General features: G+C 36.6%; 1 protein-coding gene and 1 non-coding gene across 13 annotated transcripts in view; both read left to right on the top strand.

Moving 5' to 3' along the window:
* The window catches only part of Pi3K68D (phosphatidylinositol-4-phosphate 3-kinase catalytic subunit Pi3K68D), a 987,208-nt gene that overhangs the window by 617,524 nt on the left and 351,575 nt on the right, over positions 1-18,109 (top strand). For all 12 annotated transcript variants that reach the window (XR_011333110.1, XM_069831124.1, XM_069831122.1 and 9 more), the window contains one exon: positions 909-1,134. Coding sequence is in view for 11 of the 12 variants with exons in the window: in XM_069831124.1 (XP_069687225.1) it covers positions 909-1,134 (226 nt within the window). In the remaining variant the exon portion in view is untranslated. The remainder of the gene's footprint in view (positions 1-908; positions 1,135-18,109) is intronic.
* On the top strand, positions 2,207-2,278 carry TRNAY-AUA (transfer RNA tyrosine (anticodon AUA)). Its single transcript has one exon. It is a non-coding gene; the product is annotated as a tRNA-Tyr (tRNA).

Below are 18,109 nucleotides of genomic sequence, written 5' to 3'. Positions count from 1 at the left end.
TCTGAAGTTTTCGCCTTGTTGAAGCACACGATTTTCTCTTCTTTATGTACGTGATATATATGTAAATATGTTCCCTTAATTAATATACGTTTACCATAACAATATGATCTGCTCTCCATCTCAGCTAAACGAATACTGCCAGAGGCTAAGTTACAGAACAACTGTTTTATTTATAGATCTCCTAGTGTTGCTATGAGTGGAAATGGTCTTGACTATCTGCGTCAGCATACAATTGTCATGTCATCTTGCCGACAGAAGTGCGACCTCCTACTGGACATGCAGTCGCGGACGTATGGCCCAGATGCACTGTATTTAAGATATTTAGGTAATGGTATGAAAAAAACATGTAGAAAACAGTGGCTCAACTATCTTAATGCATATGCATCAATTGTGATTTGAGATTGATTTGCACTTGATCAGCAAATCAATTCTGACTATCAGAAATTGATTTGTGACAGTTTGACTTGCTGTAAAAGCATGACTTTTAGACAGCAAACTCAGCAATATTTTGACAGTAGACTCAAACTGTTATGACAAGAAGGTAGGTGATTAGTTTTTGAATTCCAATGAGTGGAAGAAAGAGGAAGCGTGTGTATGTGTAACGGACTTTTATTTATTTATTTTAAATAATCGCTCTATCAATTATTAATTCTATTTCAGATTTAATTAAGTGCCATTTCAGGTATATGTTTTTCTTACACGTTCTTTTCTTCAGACCCCATAAAAAGGTATAAATGAAGTTTTACTGTAGGGCTACATTGAATTCTTGCTATGAGGTTCTAAGACCTACAGAGTAGGCCTACTTAATGTAATCACGAGTTTCTTGCTTGAAAGAAAATTTAGAACCACATTAATAAATACTGCAATTAGAAGTTGTATTTACTAATAGTGTTCATCTTTTGTTCTAGTTTTCCAGATCTTGAAGTTCGTCGTGTAGCTGTGACTTGGATGCGATCATTAGGAAGTGATGAATTGGTTGACTATTTGCCACAGTTAGTACAAGCTTTAAAGCATGAAACCTGGGAGGTTTCACCATTGGCCCATTTCTTATTGGAGAGAGCACTCACATCTCCACGTGTTGCCCATTACCTTTACTGGTTACTGGCTCAAGCTCTTCCAGGAGAGTTTCCCCAGGTAATGTGTAATATAATGTTAAATTGAAACAATTTTTGTATTAGTCCCATTACTTTTTAAAATATTATTTATTTATACATGTCACCTTTCACCTTGAAAAAAATTTGGTATTTTTTTTCAGAAAACCTACACTGAAATAAATTGAGTCACATACATAATATTGTAATAAATAAGAGGTTTCGCGTTGCAGCAACACATACTTTTCACATAACTATCCTTTATTACTTGCCTGTATATTCATACGGAGTTCAAACATACTGACTCCACTTCCTCTGCACAAGACCCTATCCTTTCTTCCCTCCATATAGGGCTCCACCCATGTCTCTTCCCCCTCCCTACTACCTTCCTCAGAACACAGTTATCACTTGTTGCTTTGTTACTGGTACAAATTACTGTTCAGGTCAATACCATTTCTAATTTTCAAGTAATACTACTACCATTTGCAACAATATTCATGGTCCTTTGAATGCACTTTATTAATGTAGTCCCACGAATCACTTAATTCACGCTGTTTCTATGCATAGATAACCAGTCACAAGAACCAAATTACATCCATAAATATGTCCTTGTCATATCCATTCTCGTCAAAAAATACAACTAAAGCCAGTCTTGTCTTAAGATGAAAGAGTAATGGAACGGAGAAAAATTCTCTCCGGCGCCGGTATTTGAACCCGGGTTTTCAGCTCTACGTGCTGATGCTTTATCCACTAAGCCACACCGGATACCACCCCAGCGTCGGGCAGAATTGTCTCTGATTAAATTCCAACTCTTGGGTTCCCTCTAGTGGCCACCCTCTGCACTACGTCATAGATGTCTATGAACATAGGACCGAAGTCCACACATGTGCTGAGGTGCACTCATTATGAGTGACTAGTTGGCCGGGATCCGATGGAATAAGCGCCGTCTTAAATCACGAAGTGATTTACGCATATCATATATATTATTTTAATGTACCGAAGTACATATGATATTTCCATGCAGATATTCTGCGTCATCATACGATGAGGTCACTAGAGGGAACCCAAGAGTTGGAACTTAATCAGAGACAATTCTGCCCGACGCCGGGGTGGTATCCGGTGTGGCTTAGTGGATAAAGCATCAGCACATAGAGCTGAAAACCCGGGTTCAAATCCCGGCGCCGGAGAGAATTTTTCTCCATTCCATTACTCTTTCATCATATGATGACGCAGAATATCTGCATGGAAATATCATATGTACTTCGGTACATTAAAATAATATATATGATATGCGTAAATCACTTCGTGATTTAAGACGGCACTTATTCCGTCGGATCCCGGCCAACTAGTCACTCATAACTAGTGCACCTCAGCACATGTGTGGACTTCGGTCCTATGTTCATAGACATCTATGACGTAGTGCAGAGGGCGGCCACTAGAGGGAACCCAAGAGTTAGAACTTAATCAGAGACAATTCTGCCCGACGCTGGAGTGGTATCCGGTGTGGCTTAGTGGATAAAGCATCAGCACATAGAGCTGAAAACCCGGGTTCAAATTCCGGTGCCGGAGAGAATTTTTCTCCATTCCATTACTCTTTCATCGTATGATGACGCAGAATATCTGCATGGAAATATCATATGTATTTCGGTACATTAAAATAATATATATGATATGCGTAAATCACTTCGTGATTTAAAACTGCGCTTATTCCGTCGGATCCCAGCCAACTAGTCACTCATAACGAGTGCACCTCAGCACATGTGTGGACTTCGGTCCTATGTTCATAGACATCTATGACGTAGTGCAGAGGGCGGCCACTAGAGGGAACCCAAGAGTTGGAACTTAATCAGAGACAATTCTGCCCGATGCCGGGGTGGTATCTGGTGTGGCTTAGTGGATAAAGCATCAGCACGTAGAGCTGAAAACCCGGGTTCAAATCCCGGTGCCAGAGAGAATATTTCTCTGTTGCATTACTCTTTCATCGTATGATGACGCAGAATATCTGCATGGAAATAAATATATGTATTTCGGTACATTTAAATAATATATATGATATGCGTAAATCACTTCATGATTTAAGACGGCGCTTATTCCGTCGGATCCCGGCCAACTAGTCACTCATAACGAGTGCACCTCAGCACATGTGTGGACTTCGGTCCTATGTTCATAGACATCTATGACGTAGTGCAGAGGGCAGCCACTAGAGGGAACCCAAGAGTTGGAACTTAATCTGAACAATTCTGCCCGACGCCGGAGTGGTATCCAGTGTGGCTTAGTGGATAAAGTATCAGCACGTAGAGCTGAAAACCCGGGTTGAAATCCCTGCGCCAGAGAGAATTTTTCTCCGTTCCATTACTCTTTCATCGTATGATGACGCAGAATATCTGCATGGAAATATCATATGTACTTCGGTACATTAAAGTAATATACAGTCTTGTCTTGTTCTGCACACTACCGCAAAACATACTCCAACATAATATATATAGCGACCACAAATTCTTATTCCCTATCACGTCCTGCACTAACAGCCACATATTTCGTATAATTACTCTCAACGTCATATTGTGCTATACACGTCCTGCACTACGTATTTTGTATAATTACTCTCAACGCCATATTAATCTACAAACATTAGGATATGGATTTCCCCAACGAGCTAGAAGTAGGGATGGGCAAAATGAACTGGTTATTTAGATAACCAATTATTTTCATATTAGCTAAAAGCACCCGACATTGCTCAGGTTTTTCTTTTTGCTTCATACTTAAGGAGATCTCGGCAACTCAACTATAGAAAAACAAAACGAATTACTGTCTTTACTAAGCTTTTCTCGTCCCTGAAGATGAATTTTTACATAGCGTCACTTACATAAATTAATGACCATCTTAGCCAAAACACCTGCCAAGATTAACAGAATTTGAAACAGCTGAAGATCAGGCACCGAAAAGAAAAGATATCATGTACCTTACTGTTTTTGTTTTTAATTAGCTTTGTCTTGTAGTTTATTTATTATCCAATTTAATAAACCCTATTTCACCCTGAGGTATATTAGGGTTATAGTTGGCATCAAAATAAATATTTTATAACCAATAAACAATAGTAAATTTATAATATAAAACAGTGGTCACAGTTACAATTAAAATGAATTATGTAGAAGAATGCACCTTAATGAAAGAATGGATCCTGTTAAAAATTAATGAGATGTTTGAGGAATAATCAATGCAAAAGATATACAAGAATGTCTAACCGTTTCAGAGTAAATACACGACCTTAAAAATATAATAAATAGTAGATTAATATAACAAAGTTTGACTTTCACTTCCAAATTAATACTTAATTCATGAACAATGAAACAGTTAAGAGTAATAAAGGGATATTACAAGCAATGATTTACGGTTGCAAGTTACATACGTGATTCGGGAACAAGTACAATAATTAAAATAATAAGACAACTAATGACTTACAACTAACGAATAACGAAATTCTTGAAGGACAGTATATAATAGTAGGGGCAAAACAAAAGACTTAAAAACAAATGTAAACAATAAAGGAATAGTAGAAAAATTGACTTAAAATTAAAGTTAAACACATTCTTTTTAAAGTAATAGGTAACAACAAAGAGATGCTAATAACAATACACTGACTGTAGTTACAGATTAAACAGATTATTTTAAAAACAAACACGCAAAGGATCAATAGCTATTTTCACGCATTATATACATCGACCATGACTTTAATTCACATCTTCTTGACGTTACATCGTATATTATTTTGTGTTTCAATCTATTTCAATTTGTTATTTTTCACTGTAACAACAAAAAAGGTTTCATAAAGCCTCAAAGGCATTTCTCTATATTTATTGTATCATGGTATCTTTGTCAATGGCAACCTGTAATGGTTATAGGAAGAAATATATATAAATAAAAATAAAATAGCTATTAAACACATTATTTTAGAAGCAATAAATAGCTATACTAAGAGATGACTTAAAATTTACGAATTAAATACATTATTTAGTAACAACAATTGGCAATAAGAAGGTATTACAAGAAATGGCTCAAAATTAGAAATCAAATACCTAATTTTAAAAAAATTAAAACCAATAGTAAAATTATAGTATGCGAAATTGAAGACTTATAGTTTCATAATAGTTGATTAGAACTAATACGATTTTTTTTTTCCCCCGGAATAATTTAACATTTTACAGTTTCACGAATATTCTATTCAAGAAGGACATGAAATAATTATATGATTTAGAGTTGGTAAGTATATTGGTTAACGGTTTGGTAAATGTATAATTTAAAGAGTTCAGTAACAACTCAAACTCGTATCTTTCATGGCAAAAGACTGGACAATCATATAATACATGTTTGACATCTTGAGATTCCTCCTCACAAATGCAAGTTGCATTGTCTTTAATATGGAATTTATTTAAGTATTCCCCGAATTTTCCATGCCCAGTCAAAAACTGCGTCAGTACGAAATTTGGCGTTATTGCTTTACATTTATTTCGATCATAGACCGTTGGAAAATATAGCTCTTTTGTAAGGATTGCCTTATCACTATTGACCCATCTTTCGTTCCATTCTTGCATATAATGTTCTTCGGCTATTTTTTATATAGGATATCGGACATAATTTGTACAACAGTGGCATATCAGAGTTGGCTGCCATCTTTGCCAATTCATCGGCTCTCTCATTTCCAAATATCCCACTGTGCCCTCTGATCCAAGTTATACAAATATGGACAGCACTTTTCGTTACTAAAGTTCTTATCCCTGAGGCTATAATGTTAGTGTTATATTTATCATTAATTGATATTACTGCTGACTGAGAGTCACTGTGAACGAAAGCGCTGTAACCAGACTGACTGCACCATTTGATTGCTTCTCGCAAAGCTAATAGTTCCGTCTGAAACACTGAGCATTTTGAGGAGAGTTTGAAGATAGCTGAGGTATGTTCGCTGTAGGCAACAAAGGCACAGCCTACTTTGGCATTTTGTTTCGACAGTTTATCCAAACCCGATCCATCTGTATAGATCAAACAGTCGCTGGAATCTGCATCACAAGTTTCTTTGAGACAGGGTATGTATAAAGATGGATGCCCTGTCTGGAAAGGATTTGCTGGTTCTTGTACATGGAGATGTGTAAAAACCAGGGATTTTTCAGCCTTGTTTTATATTGCTGCTGTTTGCTTTAAATTCACCAACGAAATATAATGGTTGAATATCTGCTATAACCTGAGAGGCTGCGGTAGATATTGTACGATATACTCGGATGATTCGTAAGAGATGTCCTCGTTGTATCTGAGACAGTTTTTCTTGCGCTGATTTTTCTGTAATATATGTTGAAATGCTGCCACACAGTAAAGAACCATAGGTTCTACTGCTCCCCAATATATTATCTTTAGTAAAGAGGAGTTAAGGCCCCATGTGGGTCTAGTTGCAGCGGAGAGAGCAGAAAATAGCTTGTTAGCTTTACCAGCAATGTGTTGAAGATGTGGACGGAAAGTCAGGCACTTATCTAGGACCATGCCTAAGTACTTAAGTTCATCAACTAGTACAATGCTTGTGTTATCCATAGAGATGCTTATTGGTTCTATTTTCCTTTTTCTTGTAGTTAGCATTGCTGATGTTTTGGACGCATTGAAGTTGAGTTTGTTTGTCTTGCCCCACATGTGGACGGCCGCTAGTGCTTCATTGGCTATGTCCTCTAAGTGCCTAAATGTGCTTGATTTTGCAAGTATTAGAGCATCGTTGGCGTAAGCATGCAATGTGCATTCTTCAGGGAGTCGTCGTTGTAGCAGATCATCATAAAGTATAATCCAGAAACCTGGACTGCATGCTGAGCCTTGTGGACATCCTCTCGTCACATTCTTGATAATGGTCTCGTCACTTATAGTGAGCTGACTTGTGCGGTCTTCGAAATAGTTTTTAACTATTCTATGTAAATTTCTAGGACATTTTTTAAGCTTTAGTTGATGGAGTATTTTTGGCCACCAGGCATTGTCAAATGCACCTGATATGTCCAAGGAGATTAATAGTCCAATTTCTTTCTTTGAGCGTACCTCCTATATCCAATCTACAAGTTCACTGAGGGAACTGTTACTTAGTAAGTGATACATAATGCGATCTATGATGAGTTTCTCTAGACATTTTCCCAACACAGGCAGCAAGCTGATTGGCCGGAAAGAAGAGGTAGTAACTTTGTTGCTACTTTGACATTTTGGTATTACCTTAACTACACCAAGTTTCCAGCAGTCAAGGAAAACCCCGAGCTCCAAACATTTGTTATAAAGATTCAATAGTAGTGAAGGATGTGAGAAATGTATTTGTTTGACAACATTTGCCGATAATCCATCAAGTCCCGCAGCCTTACGATCATTTTTCTTCAGAATTATGCGTTCCACTTACGAGGTGTGAGGTATAAATAGTCTAACGTATCTGGCTCATCATCTGTTGTTGCACGAATTACTTTTTGGACATCATAATCTTCCGTGTCATCCGGAAAAAATTTACTAGCCAGGGCGTTTCCAATGTCTTTTGCATTTATAGTGGGTCCATTTTCCGTTTCCACTGTTGTTAACACTTTATTAAAATTTTGTGGCTTCCAAGAGTGTTTATATACAATACCCCAGGGGTTTGTTCGTGTAGAACAAAAGATTTTCCAACTGTTTGCTTTCGCTTGCGACATCATCATTCTGTATTGAGATTTGACCTTGTTGTAGATTTCTTCATACTTCACACGAAGAAGGTCACACTTCACTCATTTATACCTTCGGTAACATGCGAGAACACGTTTTCTCATTATTTTAAATTCAGTGTTCCACCAGTAGTTCTTCAAAGGTTTCTGGCTTAGTTTTGGTAGATGGGCATCACAAAGTCGTGCTATAACATCCATGGGTTTTTTAGTAACAATATTTAACTTGGAAGAATTATTAACATTTTGTAGCTCTGCTGATACTGGTTGTTACATTCCCTCAATGTTTCCATATGTATTTAATGATGTGTTAATTTTAGTAACAATCAGACTGTGGTCTGAAAGGGATGCCTTGTCGCTCACTCTCCAGTCAGTAATATATGGTAACATTATAGAATTATATACACTCAGATCTATAAAACTAGTAGAATTTCCGCAGCTATATGTTGGCGTGTTCCTCTCATTAAGGATGATAAAGTTGCTGATAGAATAAAAGTCATAACATTTTTTGCCGCGGTCATCAGTAATGGGACTTGACCATGCTCTATGTTTTGCATTTATGTCCCCTATGATTAGTAGAGGGTTCCCATTTACCACTTGACATATTTTAGTTAGTTCTTCTATTTTGTGGTCCAAATTAGAGTCACAATATATATATATATATATATATATATATATATATATATATATATATATATATATAAACTAATAGTATTTATAACAATGTTTACCACAACCAGATCTGGTGTACAGAACTGTTCTAATTTTAAAGTATTTTTGTATTTTGTTATGATGGCTCAGTGAGTTCTTTGATTATTATCATTCGTTTCATAAACTGGTGATCCAAAAACAGACGCTAGCTTATGTCTTGTGTTAGGTTCTTGAACACAAAGTACTTTCATCTCTGATATACCGGTATTCCTATTTGTGTTTTCGTCGGTGTGAAATTCACCATTAAACAGTAGTTCTTGCGTTAGCACTAGAGATCTATGTAAATTTTGTTGGTAGATCATGATTTCAGCCATAATTAATTTTTTATTTTATTGTTTCAATGATTCTTTTGTATGCCGGACATTCAGATGAAGTTGTTGCATGATTAGGGTCTGACGGTATGAAGAACTTTCTATTAGACATCTTGTTATTGTAGGTTATACAATTTGTACATTCAATTTTTGTTCGTGGGCATGAACTTAGCTCGTGTTTCTCGACGCACTGCGAACAACTTTTAGTAGATTGGCAGTCAGGTTACACGTGGCCAAGACCTAAGCACTGGTAGCATCTCACACAGGTATATAATCTTGCACTCGACAACGGACAAAGCCTATATACAGTTTTCCTTCCCGTTTTGCAGCCTGATATATACCAGGTGTCACTTCTAACACTGCATACTGGGTTGAGGTATTTTTAGACCTTCTCATGAATACTTTCTCATTATGTTGTGTGGTATCTTGGAGGCATTGCTTAATTGGGGGACTTTGATCTCCAATGCAGTCCATTAGCTGATCTTCAGAAAAATCATTCTCGATCCCGTGGATAATGAGCTGAGGGTTCCGCTTCTTGGGTATTCGAGCTGAAATATTCTCGTTTTCTTCCATAGATTCAACCAATTTGTGACATTCAGATTCATTTCTCAGTTCCAGGATCACACCCTTATTTCGCACTTTTCTTATGTTTTTCACTCCTACTGTCACCTTATTTACCATTCTGCGAACAAGTTGGAGAGTTTGTTCCGAATCCTTCACTTGATTGGGGTCTTTGTGGGACAACATAACAACATTTTTCGTTTGCTCTATACTCTGTTTAGCTATATCAGAGTAAGATTGTTTGTGAACCGATGTTGGAGTTTGTAACTGTTGGTCGGATTCTGATTTTAGGAAAATATTCTTGAAGAGATCCAAGGTTTCTTTTACCACATTTACCTCTTGTAATACACTTTCTTGCCACTTTTTAGTTTAGCTAAATAAAAACATCCCCTCGGTCCCTTTACATCTGTATAGCATAGACTCAATGTTCTACATTGATCTAAAGCTGTGCTGACAAAATTTAGTGTCATTTCATATCTATGTGTGCTTTTGCGTGATGTTTAAGGACAGTTGATGATAAATAGGGAATTCTCTTGTTTCCAGTCTGAACCCCTTGGGATCTCATGGCAAGTTACAATTTACCTCTATATCGCTTGTATCAAGGAATCAATAAGTAAATAAAAAAATATGTAACAGAAATGTAGAATTTTGTACCTACTTATGTCATACCCGGCTTCTTAAATATGACTTTAAAAATGACGTCTTACAAATACTCGTACATAATACTGTATATTAATTATGTCATTTTTATTTTATGTACAGAACAGGCCGTACAATATAATCTCGGAATTAAATATTTTTAGACTTGAAGAATAATATTTTGAGAGAAGCTTATTTTAAAAATTAACAGATTGTTATTTCCAGTAGGCAGGCAGGCAGCGCAGTGCAGAGCAGGGCAGGGCAGGGCAGGCAGGGAGGCAGGCAGGCAACATTAATCTAACAATGATGCAATAATTTTACAGTCATCTTAATCTATGGTAACATGTCACATGCTTATTAAATAGGATACTAGTTACTTAGAATATAATGTAGTAGTTAGTCACTGAGAAAAATAACGTACTACTAATACTACTAATTCAGTCAGTAATGCATAACATTAGAATAATTACTTGTAAATAAGATGCTTAGTTTATTTTAAGAGATTCACTAATTATTTTGTAATCACACACTAGCAGGCAATTGATTTTCTTTCCTCTGTGTTTTTATGCCTCTCTTCCAGTAGGGTCTCCAGGCACATGAAACAAGAGAGAACAGAAGGACAATACACACAAGAATAAATGATTAAATTTTAAAAATTTATATTTAAATATTCCTTTGTGCACATTGGCACGTGTGTCAGTAATATATTTTAACAGATTTCTTAAACATACTATTGTTATGTGCCTTGACATGTGGGGGAAGTTTAGTATATAAATTACTGCCAGTGTGTGTAGGGGTATTGAGAGTTTTAGCAAGTCTGTGATAACTCAAATGTATATTATTGGATGTCTTAGTGTTGTGCTCGTGATATTCTGAGTTTGTTTTGAAGGAATTAAAATTTTTATGAATAAAGTATACTGTTTCTAAGATAGAAACGCAGGGTACTGGTAAAATTTTAAGTTCCTTGAAAAGTCCTTTACTTTCTGTGCGAATGGATACTTCCTTCATAATTTTAATTATTCGTTTTTGTAGTTTAAGTATATGAGTAGATTTTGATGATGATCCCCAGAATATTATTCCACATGATATAACAATGTACAAGCCGCATCCAGAAAGTAAGTTTCCCAATTTTTTCCCCTTGAAAGTAAACGTAATTAGCCGTGTCAATTGCGCATGCGTAACAGATCTATGACGTGTCAATCATATGCCAGCCGGTGCCAGTAGCGTGGCAGCAGTGGTCCGAAATGGAAGCTCGTATTCCTTCTCCCGCTGCCTCCAAGGTTCGGTCGGTGATAAAGCTCTTTAATGCACAAAGCATTATGCCAATTGAAATTTATCGGCAGCTCTGTCAGGTCCATGGGCCGAACATCATGAGTAAGCAGATGGTGCGTCGCTGGTGTAGGCAGTTTTCCGAAGATCGTCAAAGTGTCCATGATGAAGAGCGCAGTGGGCAACCGTCCCTCATCAATGATGATCGTGTTGAGCTGGTGCGGCAGTGCATCGTGGAGAACCGTCACTTCACGATTACGGAGATGAGCAGCCATTTTCCGCAGATATCGCGATCCTTGTTGCATGAGATTGTCACTAAGCACCTGCTGTTCAAAAAAGTGTGTGCCAGGTGGGTGCTGAAAAACCTGACACCCGAACACAAAATGCAACGTTTAAGAGCAGCACTGACATTTCTGCAACAGTATCACGATGACGGCGACGAGTTCCTCGACAGGATCATCATGGGCGATGACACTTGGATTTCGCACTTCACCCTGGAAACCAAGCAGCAATCAATGCATTGACGGCATAGTGGATCTCCGGTCAGGACGAAATTCAAACAGACGCTGTCAGTATGGAAAGTGATGTGCACGGTGTTCTGGGACAGGAAGGGCATTCTGCTCATTGACTTCCTTCCAAGAGGTGAAACAGTGAACGCTGACCGTTACTGTGAAACACTGCCAAAATTGCGACGTGCCATTCAAAACAAGAGGTGTGGAATGCTTACTGCAGGTGTTGTGCTCCTCCATGACAATGCTTGTCCACATACGACTCGGCGCACAGCAGCTGTTTTGACGGAATTTGGCTGGGAGTTGTTTGATCATCCACCCTACAGTCCTGATCTTGCTCCCAGCGATTTTCACGTTTTCTTGCACCTCAAGAAATTCCTGTCCTCCAGTGAGCGTTTTGGCAAAGACGAAGAGCTGAAGACGTCTGTCACACGCTGGTTCCATTCACAGGCGGCAGAGTTCTATGACAGAGGGATACAAATGTTGATCCCACAGACCAGTGTCTCAATTCTGATGGCGGCTATGTTGAAAAATAGCTGAAACATTGCTGTACCTGTTGCCAATAAATGTTTTCCTGAAAGTGTGTGTTCTTTTTTTTTTTAAATAGGGAAACTTACTTTCTGGATGCGCCTCGTATATAGCCAAAATAAACTGACAATAGTAGCTCAATGGGTGATATTTTTGAGAGGACTCGGAATACATAGCATAGTCGAGATATTTTTTTCTGTTAAGAACTGAATGTGACTCTATCAACCCAAATACCTAGAAATTTTGTGTTTTTAACTTCTTTAATTATGGTGCTGTTAAGTGTAATCTGTACAGGGTCTTGGAACTATTGTTGATTCAAATTCTGTACTATTGTACATTCACGACATGATAATATAGATATAATTTAGCAATAACACATATTCGGACATGAACAACAATATTTTGAAAGACATATATATTAGCATTAATACACTGTTGTTTTCAGTGAGCTTACGTACGTAAGTACATTCACATAATTGTATGGTAACTTTGTTTGAGACTAGAGTCCTGCAAAACCAGTTGTAAACTGAAGGAACTTACATAACGCTACTGAACGCCTGGCTTTATAGGCAGTATGCGAAGTACATCTGCTTGCATACTGCCTCAGTATTCGGTTTAACGAGTATTCGAGTTGATTTGATCTCTCTGTGGGTGGACGGCTCTGGCGTATAAAATGAAGATCACAGTGAATCATCCAGATATTATAGCTGCGGATCATCAAGAGGAACAAAGTATGCAGCGTGAAACTACAGACGTTGTAAAGCATAAATTGCAGAAAAAAACTTTCGGTATCCACAAATTACTAAGGTTGTAATTTTTGCGTACACTAGAAAACTGAATTATAATATTGCAATAATGACACACTTAAAAAACAGTAAACTCGATCAATAGCAAAACTAAAACAAAAATAACTTTATATCTTCTGAAACCTACTATAACCAATGCTTTTAATATGTTTACTATGACTAAAGTCATAAACGTAATATACGTTTTCCATTCATTTAAGTGAACCTTATCGCTCCATACAATCTGCAGGGTTATTTCACTTCTATCCTGTGTATGAATAGCTACTGTTTTGGAGGAATGCATTTAGAGTTAATAATTATTTAATTTTATGTTTTGTGATTAATTGTAATTCTATTTTGGATTTATTTACTTATTATATCTCACATTATACATTATGCTCATTTCATTTTCTACATAATAAATTGATGGAAATATCACCAAACAACTCTAGCCTCTCTAGCAACACCTATGAAACGAATATTGGCTATTCCATGAATAAGTGTTTCACCGAGCGTAACTTTAGACTAGTAAAACAGATTTATTAATACATAAACACAAGAAGTCAACTCTGATCATGGAGTTGCAACGTAATCAAATGATGAAGTTATGACGTATACTGTTTAACACTGGTATAGAAAAACGCCAGCTATATAGCGTTTATTGTAAGAAAAATATACATGGCTTGTGCACGTCTTGTTCTGTGAAAAACTATAACATTATTTAACAAATAAGCAACTTTCATTAGTAAAACTCTAAAAGTTTAAAATATAAACGATATTTATAAAGTTACTGCAAGTTCAGAATAATAAAGAAAATATATGTGTTATAGTGTCGAATGAACTGTAAGAATACTTGCAAACACTTTTTTTTTCAATAAGACAACGTCAATTTCCTTGTTACTCCGGTTGTTTACTCGAAAAACGTTAGTTTCATGTAAATCCGCCTGATGTTCTGTCTACTCTGCAATACATCAGGCGTAACCGCTCAACAGCTGAGTTATTCGGCCCGATGTTCATCGTAGCCGGTTGAGCTCCGACCAGTCGAATCTAAACCAGTTGTGTGAGCAGTTTTGCAGGTCTCTATTTGAAACACCGTAAATAAAATACTATGGATATAATTTATGTAGTAAAACCCCCTTTATGTCGGGTTAAAATAAAATAACGTATCTAAAATAATGCAAACAAATTATCAAAACAATAAAAAAAATGAGTTGACCTCAGGTTCGAACCTGGGTTCCTCTACACCAAAATAATTCACCTTACCACTACACTACAGAGCTATCTAGGAAAGGAATTGAATTTACGTGTTATGAATGCTTTCATGTTTGCTGCATATTATGTTTGATTTTGAATTTTTAAAAATTAATCAAAAATGTGTTTTATGCCATATTATATTGTATATTATTGCCACATGATACATTCAATCAAGAGATCGTCCCTCATTTACGTAGTTTTATTTTAATGTTATTCTATTTAATATTTCAATAACAATATGGCCACTTTTACAATGGAAGAAGAGATGTCTGGATGACGTCAATAAAAGACAATTGACTGTAGAATAGGCCATTTTAATATCATACATGCCGTATTTCTTTCCAGTTGTTATTGTTTTCAATAATGTAACGTCCATCTGTCCAATTTTAATGTAGCCTATGTTCTTCTCCAGGTTATGAAGGTTAAATGTGCAAACTTTAGCTTATATTGGTCAAAGCCTGTAGATGTTAATGTTATGTTTTATTTAACGATGCTCGCAACTGCAGAGGTTATATCAGCGTTGCCGGATGTGCCAGAATTTTGTCCCACAGGAGTTCTTTTGCATGCCAGTAAATCTACTGACATGAGCTTGTCGCATTTAAGCACATTTAAATGCCATCGACCTGGCCCAGGATCGAACCTGCAACCTTGGGCATAGAAGACCAGCGCTATACCAACTCGCCAACCAGGTTGATAAGCCTGTTGATTTGTATAGAGTACATACAGTGAATCACTAAATGATTCCGACAATGCCCATTTATTACTAAATAGTACTGTCACGTATAAAAAGTATAAATAAAGAATTTTAAGTGATCTGTTGGAAAGTTTCCTTTTCAAAGATTGTACACAATGGGTTTAATGTATATTTATACTTTGATTAGGAAGCAGTAGTGGGGTTCGAACCTGTATACGTCATAATATGACGTCAACATAATTTTTCGGACAGCAATCAGAGACCACAGGTACGTTGTTTGCAATATACAGAATAATGTAGTCAGATACACGAACAGTCAGTAACAGTGTGTGCCTTCAGTAGATCAGTATTGTGTGATGGATAGAAACAAATGGGGCGTAGAGGAAAAGACAGTATGTTGGAGCAGCGTCAGTTAGTGGTCTTCCACCATGCAAGGGGGAAATCCTACCGACACATAGCCGATATACTACAGATGAAGAAGAGCACAGTGGCAGATATTGTTAAACGGTTCCGAGATGAAGACAGACTTGAATCGTATCCTCACTCAGGACGTCCAAGGACATTTTCTATGCGAGAAGAAGAAGCGTTAATAATACGGAAGGTAAAAAAAAATCCTAGATTAAGTGCTCCAAGAATTGCTTCCAAGGTCAATGAAGAATTAGGGAAACAAGTCCATCCCGAGACTGTTAGAAAAGTTCTCAGGAGAAACAATTTTCATGGCCGGGTGGCAAGAAACAAGCCCTACATCAACAAAAGAAACAAGCGTAAAAGACTACTGTTCGCAAAAGAGTACCTAGAAAAGAATCAGGATTGGTGGAATCGAGTTATCTTTTCAGACGAGAGTAAATTTAATATCAGCGGATCAGATGGCAAGATTACAGTATGGCGAAGACCCAGTGAAGAGTTTAGTGAGCAAAATATGCAAGCAACAGTTAAACATGGTGGCAGCAGTGTAATGGTATGGGGGTGTATGTCTGCAAGCAGAGTTGGCAATCTAGTGTTCATTGACGGAAAAATGGACAAGTATTCATACTTTCAACTCCTGAAGGATAATCTATAACAAAGTGCGGAAAAAATGGGGATTCATGACCGGTTCGCATTCTACCAAGATAATGACCCCAAGCATACATCCTATATTGTACAACTCTGGTTGCTGTACCACTGCCCCAATGTACTCCATCCTCCTCCACAGTCTCCAGACATGAATGTGATTGAACATTTATGGGACAGGTTGGAAAAACAAGTGAGGAAAACTCCAATAAAATCAAAACAACATCTTAAGGAGAGGCTTCAGGAAGAATGGCAAAACGTGTGCAAGGTTTACACAAGAAAATTGGTGCAAAGTATGTCTGAACGATTAGCAGAGGTTATAAAAATGAAAGAGAGGCCAACCAGGTATTGAATATTTTTTTGTACGGATACAGAACTAATTTCATTTACAAAGATGTCCAGTGTCCGAATAATTTTGTTAACCAAAGAATGGCTTAAGTTTTAATTTATTGTAAATTTTATTTCTGTTTATAAATATTAACGCATATTTTTCACTAAGATATGATTGTATACATGTGACAAGAGTAAAGAATTATATTTTTCCTTTCAAACGTTATGTGTAAAGAGACAAATGTCCTTAGTGCACTTATATCGTTCGTGTCCGAATAATTCAGTCACTCACTGTATATACATACATACATACATTGACTTTTATATATAAGATGATATGATTAACCAGATAATTACCAGTTATTTTTCTTTACCAGTTTAACCTGACAACCAGTTATTTTTCTCAATAACCGAACGACCGGTTATTTTTTAAATATTCACCAAGTCAATTGCATTTAAGTGTACCTATCTCAAATTTAATGTCAGTCGAACACCATTTCTTTTTATTATTTTGTATTATATGTAATCAATCCATATACAAATTATTGTCTCGTGGGCATTCCTAGATCGAGTATGGGTTACTGCAGAGTCATCTACATAGAAAGCCAGAGCCTTGGGTTGGCAACATTGTAAATAACTGTCAAGCAGAGGCATATGATACGAAAGCACATTTGTGTTAATGTCGATTGTCAATATAAATGAATGTTGTAACATAAGTGTGTGTCAATGAAATTATGTTCATGGTCATACCAAACGTTCATTGTTTATGTATTATAAACTAAGTGTGTATTGGCGATAAAAGCAAGACAATAATTGAAAATAAAACGGCTACAGTCTTTGGAAATTTTTACGATTAATGATAAAAAAGTGATTGACAATTCTTCTAGATATTTTATAAACCAGAGGGTGAATCAAAAGTCTGAAACATATAAATATCTTCCATATGCTTGATTTTCGATTACTATAGGTGTTACCAATTTTTGTAAGACCAAATGCTCTACCAGTAATACATTCGATTCTAAACGAAATTTCATACAAGTTGAGAGGATGCGAAGGCATTACTTTCTCCTTCTGCTTGTCCTGAGTCCGTCTGTGATAGGCTGGTAGCCATTCCTTCTTATACCCCCCCTCCAAGCTGTACACACTAGCAAATAAAATATTAAATAAAGTACTACATAAGTGAATATAAAATACAGTGTCACAGATGTTTGACAATTACATGTTAGAGTATATTTTTGTGTAATTATTACAATATTTTCAACTAATAATTAATTACATTTAGGAATGTAAGTTTTGTATTATGAAGTCAGGGGGAGTGAACAGTGCAGATTGTCCCATTATGTATGCTGTAGATTAGCAACTAGCGGTGAAGAAAACTTTTATCTTCTGTTGTCAGCAGCTTTTTAATGTGCCAGTTAATATAAACAGCAATAAAATTCAATATAAATGCTTAGTATGGACTTTCGAAATATAAAGTACTGGTAAACACTTTCAGAAATAAAATTTGTCACTATGTAGAAAGTCAATTAGTCGAACGCTTGTGAGATGGACAGTAGCATCTTCCCCTTCACTGATGGTAGGGAGTGTGAGTAGAGGAGAAAGCCTATCAACCAAACTGAAATGGGGTTTAGTCTTCAGCTATCTCAAAAGCCGCCAATTTGGATGCAACTTTGAAATTTCAA

Source organism: Periplaneta americana, chromosome 7, assembly GCF_040183065.1.
Source record: "Periplaneta americana isolate PAMFEO1 chromosome 7, P.americana_PAMFEO1_priV1, whole genome shotgun sequence".
Lineage (NCBI taxonomy): Eukaryota > Metazoa > Arthropoda > Insecta > Blattodea > Blattidae > Periplaneta > Periplaneta americana.
Note: the sequence above shows the minus strand (reverse complement) of the source record. Positions and strands in the feature narration are given on the sequence as shown.